Raw genomic sequence first — 13,643 nt, 5'->3', positions numbered from 1 at the left:
ACTAATTGATCTCTCTCTCTTTCTCTCTCTATATATGTATGTGTGCATATATACAGAGATTGATTTATATATATATATATATGCATTGATCGAGTGATTGATTAATATATGAATGCATAGAGAGAGAGATTAATTGATTGGCATTATAAAGTTTCAATAGATCTGCTGATCAATTGATCTCTCTCCCCCCATGTATGTGTGTATATAGAGAGAGATTGATTAATATATGTATGCATATAGAGAGATTAATTGATTGGCATTATAAAGTTTCAATAGATCTGCTGATCAATTGATCTCTCTCCCCCCATGTATGTGTGTATATAGAGAGAGATTGATTAATATATGTATGCATATAGAGAGATTAATTGATTGACATTATAAAGTTTCAATAGATCTGCTGATCAATTGATCTCTCTCCCCCCATGTATGTGTGCATATAGAGAGAGATTGATTAATATATGTATGCATATAGAGAGATTAATTGATTGACATTATAAAGTTTCAATAGATCTGCCAACCAATTGATCTCTCTCTCTATATATATAGACTAGCTGTGCCCTGCCATGCGTTGCTGTGGCCTATAGTAAAACTTATCAAAGTTGAGGTAGATATCTGGACTATTATGAAAGAGAGGTCCCTACCTATTCCTTCCCCCTTTTCCTCCCCCTTTCTCTCCTTTCTTCCTTCTCTACCTCTTTCTTTCTTTCCTTCTTTCGCTCCTTGGTTTCATCCTTCTCTCTTTCCTTCATTCCCTCCCCCTTTCTTCCTTTGCCTTTCTTCCCTCCCTGTTTGCTTCCTTCTTTCTCTTTTTATTCCCTTTTATTTCACCACCATCATAACAATAACAATAATTGCCTCTGGGACCTGACACCTCTCCCATCATTCCCCCTAAAAGGGTCTCAGAGGAAGAATAATAGCATCATAATAATCATAGAAATAACAACCTTTACCCGCCACGTGTTGCTGTGGCCAACCTTCCCTCTTTCTCTCCTTCTTTCCCTCCCTCCTTCCTTCCCTCCCTCCCATCTTTCCTTCTCTTCTTCCTTCTCTATCTCTTTCCTTCCTTCCCCCTTTTTCTTTCTCTTCTGGTCTCTTTTCTTCCTTCTCTCTTTCCTTCTTTCCTTCCCTCCCTCTTTCTCTACATCTTTCCCCTTCCTTCACTCCCTCTTTCCTTTCTTCATTCCCTTTTTTCTTCTCTCCTTCCTTCCTTCCCCCTTTTTCTTTCCCTCCCTCTGTCTCTCATTTTTTCCTTCTCTTTTTCCTTCTTTCCTTCCCTCCCTCTTTCTCTACATCTTCGCCCTTCCTTCACTCCCTCTTTCCTTTTTTCATTCCCTTTTTTCTTTCCCTCTCTCCTTCCTTCCTTCCCCCTTTTTCTTTCCCTCCCTCTGTCTCTCATTTTTTCCTTCTCTACCTCTTTCCTTCCTTCCCCCTTTTTCTTTCTCTTCTGCTGTCTCTCTTTTCTTTCTTTCCTTCTTTCCTTTTCTTCTTCCTTCTTTCTCTAACTTTCCTTCCTTTCCCCTTTTTCTTTACCTCCCTTTCTCTTTCTTCCTTCTTTCCTTCCTTCCTGTCTTTCCTGGATTTTGACAGGGTGGGAAGGGGTTTGGAGGTGGGGTTTGGAGGTGGCGTGAAGTAAAAGGAGGTAAGATTGGGGCAGGAGAGTGATGGAGCGTGGGGTTGCGTGTGTGTGTGCGGCGGCGGGGGGAGTGATGGAGCGTGGGGTTGTGTATGTGTGTGCGGCGGTGGGGGGAGTGATGGAGCGTAGGGTTGCGTGTGTGTGTGCGGCGGCGGGGTGAGTGGGGTTGCGTGTGTGTGCAGCGACGGGGGGAGTGATGGAGCGTGGGGTTACGTGTGTGTGTGCGGCGGCGGGGGGAGTGATGGAGCGTGGGGTTGCGTGTGTGTGTTTGGCGGCGGGGGAGTGATGGAGCGTGGGGTTGCATGTGTGCGGCGGTGGGGGGAGTGATGGAGCGTGGGGTTGTGTGTGTGTGTGGCGGCGGGGGGAGTGGGGTTGCGTGTGTGTGTGCGGCGGCGGGGGGAGTGATGGAGCGTGCGGTTGCGTGTGTGTGTGCAGCGGCGGGGGGAGTGATGGAGCGTGGGGTTGCGTGTGTGTGTGCGGCAGCGGGGGGAGTGATGGAGCGTGGGGTTGCGTGTGTGCGGCGGCGGGGGAGTGATGGAGCGTGGGGTTGTGTGTGTGTGTGGCGGCGGGGGGAGTGGGGTTGCGTGTGTGTGTGCGGCGGCGGGGGGAGTGATGGAGCGTGCGGTTGCGTGTGTGTGTGCAGCGGCGGGGGGAGTGATGGAGCGTGGGGTTGCGTGTGTGCGGTGGCGGGGGGAGTGATGGAGCGTGGGGTTGCGTGTGTGTGTGCGGCGGCGGGGGGAGTGATGGAGCGTGGGGTTGCGTGTGTGCGGCGGCGGGGGAGTGATGGAGCGTGGGGTTGCGTGTGTGTGTGCGGCGGCGGGGGGAGTGATGGAGCGTGGGGTTGCGTGTGTGCGTGCGGCAGGGTGTGTGTGTGTGCGGGAAGCAGCGCGGGGGGGCTTGGAGTGGGCATGGCTTCCGCAGAGGGAACGTTGGCCGGAAGGCTGTGTGCGCGCGCCAGGGAACTTGCGGCTGGGCGCCAATGCGCATGCTCAGTTGTTTTGCCGTTTTGTGAGTGTGTTGTTGTGTTGTTTTTCATTTTGAGTAGATATGTTTGTACCTTGTGGGTTGTGTTATGGGCATGGGAATTTTGGTTAAGTTTCGTTGGGGTTTTTTAGAGTTTTGCTGTCCTGTTGAACCAACCTAACAGATTTATAGATATAGATGTGTGTATGTGTGTGTATATATACAGAAATTGATATATGTATGCATATATATATATATATAGAGAGAGAGAGGTTGATTAATATCTGTATGCGTATTTATCAAGAGTAATAGATTAATATATGTATGCATATAGAGAGAGAGATTAATTGATTGACATAATAAAGTTTCAATAGATCTGCCGATCAAGTGATCTCTCTCTCTCTCTATATATATGTATATGTATATGTATATGTGCATATATAGATTGATTAATATATGTATGCATACATATATAGGGAGAGAGATTAATATATGTATGCATATATATAAAGAGAGAGAGATTAGTTGATTGGCATAATAAAGTTTCAATAGATCTGCCAATCAATTGATCTCCCCCTCTCTATATATGTATGCATGTGTACATATAGAGAGAGATTGATTGATATATGTATGGATATATATATATATATACACACACACACACAGAGAGAGAGAGAGAGAGAGATTAATATATGTATGCATATATAGAGAGAGATTGATTAATATATGTATCCATATATAGAGAGAGATTGATTAATATATGTATCCATATATAGAGCAAGTAAATAAGTAGTGCAAGTAACTAAATAAAGGTATATAAATATGTATGGTAAGTAAATAAAATAAATAAAAGAGAATAAAGTAAATTAAAGTAAATAAACCAACCCCGAAACAGGCAAATAATGGAGTCCAAATTCCACTAGAGTTGGAAGGGGATCCCCAAAGGTCATCTAGACTGACCTCTATTCTGCCAGGCAGGAGTGCACAGCTAAAGCACTCCCGAAAGATGCCCATCTGTTCAAAGACCTCCCAAAATAAGAGGAGAGCAATCTATTCTGCTCTTACGGTTGGGAGAAGTCCCTCCTTTGCTTATCATTCGGATGCAGCTCTGTTCCAGAACGTAAACAGCTCGTCCAGTTCAGCATGTGAGAGATTGTGGTTGGAGTTGAAAGCGATAGTCCCCAAAGGACTGAACCCAGGGTCAGGGCGAATCTGATTTCCAAAGGCACAGCGAGGGCCGCTTCTGCAGAAAAGTTGCCATCTTATCGGTCATTCCTCCTGCTGACCGTCTCCTCCGATTGAGCCCAATGTCCAGCAAACAATGAGTCCCTTGGAGGTCCTTTGCGCGCTCTTCTCTTTGGAAGCAAGTAAGGGAAGGTTTGGCCGGAGCAATCTTCACCCTTTGAACCTCCCTCCTGTCCACTCTCTTAAGGCCAAAGACAGTTAGACAATCCTAAAGTTGGAAGGGATCCCCCAGAGGTCATCCAGTCCAACCCCCCAAGAAATACATAGATTACATCGATCGATAGATAGATATCCATATCCCCAATAAATACATAGATTGGATAGATAGATAGATAGATAGATAGATAGATAGATAAGGATAGGATAGGATAGGATAGATAGGCTAGATAGATGGATGGATGGATGGATGGATGGATAGATAGATAGATAGATAGATAGATAGATAGATAGGATAGATAGGCTGGATGAATGGATGGATAGATAGATGGATGGATGGATAGGATAGGATAGGATAGGATAGAAAGGCTAGATAGATGGATGGATGGATAGATAGATAGAATAGATAGGCTGGCTGGCTGGCTGGATGGATAGATAAATAGATGGATGGATAGATAGGTGGATAGATAGGTGGACAGATAGATCCATATAGACTCCTAGTTGGAAGGGACCCCCAAAGGGCATCCAGTCCAACCCCCAAGAAATACATAGATTAAATAGATAGATAGATAGATAGATAGATAGACAAATATCCATATAGAGTTAAAAGGGATCCCGAGAGGTCATCTAGTCCAACCCCCAAGAAATAGATAGATAGATAGATATAGATAGACAGATCCATATAGACTCCTAGAGTTGGAAGGGACCCCCAAAGGGCAGCCAGTCCAACCCCCAAGAAATGCATAGATTGATAGATATCCATATCTTGGAAGGGATCCCCAGAGGTCATCCAGTCCAACCCCCAAGAAATACATAGATTACATAGATAGATAGATAGATAGATAGATAGATAGATAGATAGATAGATAGATAGAGATAGATCCATATAGACTCCTAGAGTTGGAAGGGACCCCCAAAGGGCATCCAGTCCAACCCCCAAGAAATGCATAGGTAAGATAGATAGACAGATAGATAGATATCCAGATAGAGTTGGAAGGGATCCTCAGAGGACATCCAGTCCAACCCCCAAGAAATGCATAGATTAGATAGATAGATAGATAGATAGATAGAGATAGATCCATATAGACTCATAGAGTTGGAAGGGACCCCCAAAGGGCATCCAGTCCAACCCCCAAGAAATGCATAGATAAGATATATGATAGTAAAGGTAAAGGTAGTCCCCTGACATTGTCCAGTCATGTCTGACTCTGGGGTGTGGTGCTCATCTCCATTTCTAAGCCGAAGAGCCAGCGTTGTCCGTAGACACCTCCAAGGTCATGTGGCCGGCATGACTGCATGTAGCACCGTTACCTTCCCGCCGGAGCGGTACCTATTGATCTACTCACATTTGCATGTTTTCGAACTGCTAGGTTGGCAGAAGCTAGGGCTGACAGCGGAAGCTTACGCCGCTCCCCGGAATCGAACCTGCGACCTTTCAATCAACAAGCTCAGCAGCTCAGTGCTTTAACCCACTGCGCCACCGATAGATGATAGATAGATAGATAGATAGATAGATAGATAGTTATCCATATAGAGTTGGAAGGGATCCCCAGAGGTCATCCAGTCCAACCCCCAAGAAATACATACATAGATATATAGCTATAGATAGAAATACATAGATTAGATAGACAGATAGATCCATGTAGAATCCTGGAGTCAGAAGGGACCCTCAAAGGGCATCCTGTCCAAACCCAGAAATACATATATAGAGAGAGACAGAATCCTTGATTTGAAAGGGACCCGAGAGGTCATTCAGTCCAACCCCCAATAAATACATGTATAGGTAAATATAGAATCCTAGAGTTGGAAGGGCCCCCAGTGCATCCAGTCCAACCCCCAAGAAATACATATAGGAGATAGAGATAGAATCCTGGAGTTGGAAAGGATCCCCCAAAGGTCATCCAGTCCAACCCCTAGAAATACACAGATAGATAGATAGAGAATCCCAGAGTTGAAAGGTACCCCTAAAGGTCATCTAGTCCAACCTCCATCAGAATTCATATATAGATAGGTGTAGAATCCTAGAGTTGGAAGGGATCCCCAAAGGTCATCTAGTCCAACCTCCATCAACATTCCTATATAGATATATGTAGAATCCTAGAGTTGGAAGGGACCCCCCAAAGGCCATTCATTCCAACCCCCATCAGCTAGGCAGGAAGGCACAGTTAAAGCCTTCCCAACAGATGGCCAGTGCATGCTGGTGCAGTTTGACTGTAGGTCGTACAATAACTTAAATAATTTGCAGAATTTGTGGATTGAGTTGCAATTTATACAGCAAAGATATGAAACTTGTATGTATTATATTATGTTTCAAAATTTGAAAAATGTTCCATTCCTGGTTTGAAAGTGTTATTTCCTGTTCAATTGTGCGGTCCTCGCTTTGAAAGGAGTTGTTCTGCTCCAGAAACTTTGTTTTCGTGGCACAAACGAGGTTGAATGGGTTGAGACTCAATGGCAAAATGATTGCAAAATGTGCTGCACAGAGTTCCTCCTGCAGAGACAAAGTTTTGCAAGTTTCATCAACTTTCCTTATGTTTTTATGATAGAACCAATAAGGGAATGACACTGATAACCCAGGAACGAAACATATATATCCCCCAAAAACGGGGCTTGAATGGCAATGCACAATGCATGTTCCCTCTGGCCATTCTTTTGCCTTTGCAAATCTTCACTGCGCAAGGAGAAAGAGGCTTCTGAGGCAGAAAAATGCCCCTCCTGGCTTTGGCAAAGCAAAGAAATGGGGCAGAAAAAGGTCCTTTTGTGGCAGAGATTGATTGACAATAGCCTCTCCAATGCCCAGGGAAGCATTGCGCATTTCTGAGTTGGAACAGGAGCAGCCAGGGCTTTAATAATAATAATAATAATAATAATAATAATAATAATAATAATAAGTAATTGTTATCATCATCATTACTATTACAACCATGACATACTACTAGTAGTATTACATTATTATTATTATTATTATTATTACTACTACTACTACTACTACAATGGCATACTACTACTACTATTATTACTACTATTAAATAATAATAGTAATTGTTGTCATCATCATTACTATTACAACCATGACATACTACTACCAGTGTTAAATTATTATTATTATTATTATTATTATTATTATTTATTACTACTACTACTACTACAATGGCATACTACTAATACTATTATTACTACTATTAAATAATAATAGAAATTGTTGTCATCATTACTATTACAACCATGGCAAACTGCTAGTAGTATTAAATTACTACTACTACTACAGTGGCATACTACTAATACTATTACTACTATTACATAGTAATAGTAATTGTTATCATCATCATTACTGTTACAACCATGGCATATAGCTAGTAGTATTACAGTATTATTATTATTATTACTACTACTACTACTACTACAATGGCATACTACTAATACTATTACTACTATTAAATAGTAATAGTAATTGTTATCATCATTACTATTACAGTAATGGCATACTACTACCAGTATTAAATTATTATTATTATTACTACTACTACTACAATGGAATACTACTAATACTATTACTACTATTAAATAGTAATAGTAATTGTTATCATTATCATCATTACTATTACAACCATGGCATACTACTACTAGTATTAAATTACTACTACTACTACTACTACCATCACATATGACTACTACTGTCATATTATTATTAGTATTAGTAATGTTACTACTACTAGAACTACCATGGCATATTACTATTATTACAACCATGGCATACTACTATTACTACTACTACTACTACTACTACTAAATAATAGTAATAATAATAATATGCCACAGTAGTTCTAGTAGTAGTAATATTACTAATACTAATACAATCCATCTGCCCAATCCATCAAATAATTCATAAGTAGAAAAATGGGACCAAAGCCAGAAACAATAAAATGTATTATTATTATTATTATTATTATTATTACTATTATTACTACAACCATGGCATACTACTACTACTACTACTACTACTATACTACTAAATAATAATAATAATAGTAATAATAATAATAATAATAATAATAATAATAATAATACTTTTTATTGTATTGTCGAAGGCTTTCATGGCCGGAATCACTCAGTTCTTGTGGGTTTTTTCGGGCTATATGGCCATGTTCTAGAGGCATTTCTCCTGACGTTTCGCCTGCATCTATGGCAAGCATCCTCAGAGGTTGAGAAGGTCTGTTGGAAGTGTGGGTTTATATATCTGTGGAATGGCTGGGGTGGGGCAAGGAGCTCTTCCCTGCTGCAGTTAGGTGTGAATGTTTAGCTAATCACCTTCATTAGCATTTGAAGGCCTGCTTGAACCTGGGAAAATCTGTTGCTGGGAGGTGTTAATCTGTGCCTGGTTTCTTCCTCTCTGTTGTTTAGCTGTTATAATTTTAGAGTTCTTTAATACTGGTAGCCAGATTTTGTTCATTTTCATGGTCTCTTCCTTTCTGTTGAAATTGTCCACATGCTTGTGGATTTCAATGGCTTCTCTGTGTCGTCTGACATGGTGGTTGTTGGTGTGGTCCAGCATTTCTGTGTTTTCAAATAATATGCTGTGTCCAGGCTGGTTCCTCAGGTGCTCTGCTATGGCTGACTTCTCTGGTTGAAGGAGTCTGCAGTGCCTTTCATGTTCCTTGATGCGTGTCTGGGCGCTGCGTTTGGTGGTCCCTATGTAGACTTGTCCACAGCTGCTAATGAAGGTGATTAGCTAAACATTCACACCTAACTGCAGCAGGGAAGAGCTCCTTGCCCCACCCCAGCCATTCCACAGATATATAAACCCACACTTCCAACAGACCTTCTCAACCTCTGAGGATGCTTGCCATAGATGCAGGCGAAACGTCAGGAGAAATGCCTCTAGAACATGGCCATATAGCCCGAAAAAACCCACAAGATACTTTTTATTGTTTCTGACTTTGGTCCCATTTTTCTGCTTATGGATTATTTGATGGATTGAAAAGCACCTGAAATCTCCTAATCCTTCCCTATTGTCTACATGATAGTGACACATTTCAGTGTACATATGTATTAAGTTGTATTTGAAATAGGTACATTTCCTGTTGTGACTTAGGGGCCCTGTCGCCAAGCTATCCCGTTCTGCAGATGCAAAGATTCCCCAAATTCCAAGGGATTTGCATCAGGGAGGCCCAACCTATCATAGAACCAAGTGGACTTTCAGGTTGGTTTTCATGCCCAGCCTACTCTTTTCCCCTCCCTTTTGCGCTTCAGATTGATTCCAAAGGAGCCAGGCTTAGGGTGCATCTACATCTCAGAATTAATGCAGTTCAGACATCACTTGGCTCAAGGTTATGGGATCCAGGAATACTGAATATTCATGTCAAGTTTGGTCCAGATCCATCATTGTTTGAGTCCACAGTGCTCTCTGGATGTAGGTGAACTGCAACTCCCAAACTCAAGGTCAATGCCCACCAGACCCTTCCAGTATTTTTTGATTTTCGTGGGAGTTCTGTGTGCCAAGTTTGGTTCAATTCCATCGTTGGTGGAGTTCAGAGTGCTCTTTGATTGTAGGTGAACTATAAATCACAGCAACTACAACTTCCAAAGATCAAGGTCTATTTTCCCCAAACTCCACCAGTGTTCACATTTGGGCATACTGAGTATTTATGCCAAGTTTGGTCCAGATCCGTCGTTGTTAGATGCAATAATAGTGCTCCCTGGATGTAGGTGAACTACAACTCCCAAACTCAAGGTCAATGCCCACCAAACCCTTCCAGTATTTTCTGTTGGTCAGGGGAGTTCTGTGTGCCAAGTTTGGTTCAATTCCATCGCTGGTGGAGTTCAGAGTGCTCTTTGATTGTAGATGAACTATAAATCCCAGCAACTACAACTCCTAAAGGTCAAGGTCTATTTCTGCAAACTATATCAGTGTTTACATTTGGGCATATTGAGAATTCATGCCACGTTTGTCCCAGATCCATCATTGTTTGAGTCCACAGTGATCTCTGGATGTAGGTGAACTACAACTCCCAAACTCAAGGTCCATACCCACCAAACCCTTTTAGCATTTTCTGATGGTGGTGGGAGTTCAGTGTGCCAAGTTTGATTCAATTCCATCATTGGTGGGGTTCAGAATGCTCTTTGATTGTAGGTGAACTTTAAATCCCAGCAACTACTTCCAAAGGTCAAGGTCTATTTTCCTCAAACTGCACCAGTGTTCATATTTGGGCATATTGAATATTCATGCCAAGTTTGGGTCAAATCTATCATTGTTTGAGTCCACACTGCTCTCTGGATATAGGTGAACTACAACTCCCAAACTTAAGGTCAGTGCCCACCAAACCCTTCCAGTATTTTCTAGTTGTCATGGGAGTTCTGTGTGCCATGTTTGGTTCAAGTCCATCGTTGGTGGGCTTCAGAATGCTCTTTGATTGTAGGGGAACTATAGATCCCAGCAACTACAACTCCCAAAGGTCAAGGTCTATTTCCCCTAAACTCCACCAGTGTTCACATTTGGACATATTGTGTATTCATTGGAACCAGGACCAGAACTGTTTTGGTTTTGCTCATGCTTCCTTCTAACTGGTCTTGCTTTTCCCCCGCACAGGCGCACCCGCGCTGTCCGGTGGTGACGCTGGACGCGGCTCCGCTCCCGGCTACCCCTCCGCCACCCCCGCCACTGTCCCCACAGCCGCCCTCCTCGGGCCCGGCACTGTCCGGCAGCCGCTCAGAGAAGGGCTCCTCCTCGTCCTGGTCCAGCCGCTCACTGGGTGCCCGCTGCCGCAACTCCATCGCCTCCTGCGCCGACGAGCAGCCGCACATCGGGAACTACCGCCTGCTCAAGACCATCGGGAAGGGCAACTTCGCCAAAGTCAAGCTGGCCAGGCACATCCTCACCGGCAGAGAGGTCAGCACCGGGGGTGGGCAGGGGGACATGGTGGGCAGGGGGACATGTCAAAGTGGTGGGCAGGGGGACATGTCATTATTATTGGGTTGCTGTGAGTGTTCTGGGCTGTCTGGCTATATCCCAGTAGCATTCTCTCCTGACGTTTTGCCTGCATCTGTGGCTCATGGCATCTTCAGAGCATCTCTTGGGAGCGAGGCAAATGGAATACACACACACACACACATATATATACGTACACACATAAAATGTAATGTTAGTTTGTGGGAGAAACATAACTCAGAAACCAGGGGGACACTTCAATATGTGAGTTGCTGTGAGTGTTCTGGGCTGTCTGGCTATATCCCAGTAGCATTCTCTCTTGACGTTTTGCCTGCATCTTGGGAGCGAGGCAAATGGAATACACACACACACATATATATACAAACATATATATATATATACACACACACACATATATATACGTACACACATAAAATGTAATGTTAGTTTGTGGGAGAAACATAACTCAGAAACCAGGGGGAAACTTCAATATGTGAGTTGCTGTGAGTGTTCTGGGCTGTCTGGCTATATCCCAGTAGCATTCTCTCCTGACGTTTTGCCAGCATCTGTGACTCATGGCATCTTCAGAGCATCTCTTGGGAGCGAGGCAAGTGGAATACACACACACATATATACAAACATATATATATACACACACATATATATACATACACACATAAAATGTAATGTTAGTTTGTGGGAGAAACATAACTCAGAAATCACTGGATGGATTGAGATGGAATTTGGACACAATACACCTAATAGTCCAACAAGTGTCCATCACCCCTAAAAACACACAAAAAACCAGCAGAACGGACTTTAAAACTCCCCAAAATAAACCATATATACATATACACATACATTCATATACACATGCACATGTACACATAAATAGAGACACACACAGACATATATATACACATAGGTGACACACAAATATACACATATATACATACATAAACACCTACACACAATATACATGCATATACACCTACACACATATACATATACACATACATACACACATATACACACATATATTCATCTACACAAGCACACACATATACACAATATACATATACACATATAAACACAGAAATACACAAATATATATACTTGTATATAGATACATACACACACACACATATATGCACACAAACACACATATATACACATATACACAAATATATACACACACAAAACACATATATACACACTGGGCCACAGCAACGTGTGGCAGGGGACGACTAGTGTGTGTGTGTGTATATACACACACACTTATATATGAAATAATTGAGTAGCCTTGCAGCTGCTAAGTCAGTCAGTGAGGGTATTTGCATAGAAGGAGCGAAGCATGTAGAGTGTATATATCCCTGTGGAATTATGTCCAGGGTGGGAGGAAGCACTCTTGTCTGTTTGAAGCAAGTGCAAATGTTGCAGTTAGCTAGCCTGATTAGCACTAAGTAGCTATGAAGCTGCAAAGTCAATCAGTGAAGGTATCTGCATAGAAGGAGTGAAGCATGTTGAGTGTATATATATCCCTGTGGAATAACATCCAGAGTGGGAGAAAGAAACCTTGTCTGTGTTACGCAAGTGTGGATGTTGCAATTAGCAAGCATGAATATTATTAGTAGCCATGAAGCTGCAAAGTCAACCAGTGAGGGTATTTGCATAGAAGGAGTGAAGCATGTGGAGTGTATATATCCTTTGTCTGTTTGAAGCAAGTGTGAATGTTGCAGTTAGCTAGCCTGATTAGCATTGAGTAGCCATGAAGTAGCCCTGAAGCGGCAAAGTCAACCAGTGAGGGTATCTGCATACAAGTAGTGAAGCAAGTGTAGTGTTTATATACACCTGTGGAATAACATCCAGAGTGGGAGAAAGAAACCTTGTCTGTGTGAATGAAGTGTGGATGTTGCAATTAGCGAGCATGAATAGTAGGAGTAACCATGAAGCTGCCAAGTCAAATCAGTGAGGGTATCTGCATACAAATAGTGAAGCAAGTGGAGTGTTTATATACCTGAGGAATAATGCCCAGGGTGGGAGAAAGAACCCATGCCTGTTTGAAGCAAGTGTGAATGTTGCAATTAACAAGCTTGAGTGTTATTAAGTTGTGCGTTTTTTGGAGTGGCTGGCCATTTCCCAAAAGCATTCTCTCCTGACGTTTGGCCTGCATCTGTGGCTAATGGAATCTTCAGAGGTTCTGTTTGCAGTGAAGGAAGTGGAGTGTATATATATGTCTGTGGAATAATGCCCCAGGAAGGGGGAAGAACTCTTCTCTGTTGGAAGCCAGGGTGAATGTTGCAGTGAGCAAGCTTGAGTAGCATAGAATAGCCATGGAGCTGCAAAGTCAATCAGTGAGGGTATCTCTGTATAGAAGTAGTGAATCAAGTGGAGAGTATATATCCCTGTGGAATAATGCCCCAGGAAGGGAGAACTCTTCTCTGTTGGAAGCGAGTATGAATGTTGCAATGAGCAAGCTTGAGTAGCATTGAATAGCCATGGAGCTGCAAAGTCAATCAGTGAGGGTATCTCCGCATAGAGGTAGTGAATTAAGTGGAGAGTATATATCCCTGTGGAATAATGCCCCAGGAAGGAGGAAGAACGCTTCTCTGTTGGAAGCCAGGGTGAATGTTGTAACGAGCAAGCTTGAGTAGCGGAATAGCCATGGAGCTGCAAAGTCAGTCAGTGAGGGTATCTCTGCATAGAGGTAGTGAATCAAGT

General features: G+C 42.6%; 1 protein-coding gene across 3 annotated transcripts in view; it reads left to right on the top strand.

The window, feature by feature from the left end:
* The window catches only part of LOC137094997 (MAP/microtubule affinity-regulating kinase 4-like), a 79,636-nt gene that overhangs the window by 24,154 nt on the left and 41,839 nt on the right, over nt 1-13,643 (top strand). For all 3 annotated transcript variants that reach the window (XR_010908751.1, XM_067461120.1, XM_067461121.1), the window contains exon 2: nt 10,584-10,883. Coding sequence is in view for 2 of the 3 variants with exons in the window: in XM_067461120.1 (XP_067317221.1) it covers nt 10,584-10,883 (300 nt within the window). In the remaining variant the exon portion in view is untranslated. The remainder of the gene's footprint in view (nt 1-10,583; nt 10,884-13,643) is intronic.

This window comes from Anolis sagrei, chromosome X, assembly GCF_037176765.1.
Source record: "Anolis sagrei isolate rAnoSag1 chromosome X, rAnoSag1.mat, whole genome shotgun sequence".
In the NCBI taxonomy this organism is placed as follows: Eukaryota; Metazoa; Chordata; class Lepidosauria; order Squamata; family Dactyloidae; genus Anolis; species Anolis sagrei.
This window is presented reverse-complemented; position numbering and strand designations above follow the sequence as displayed.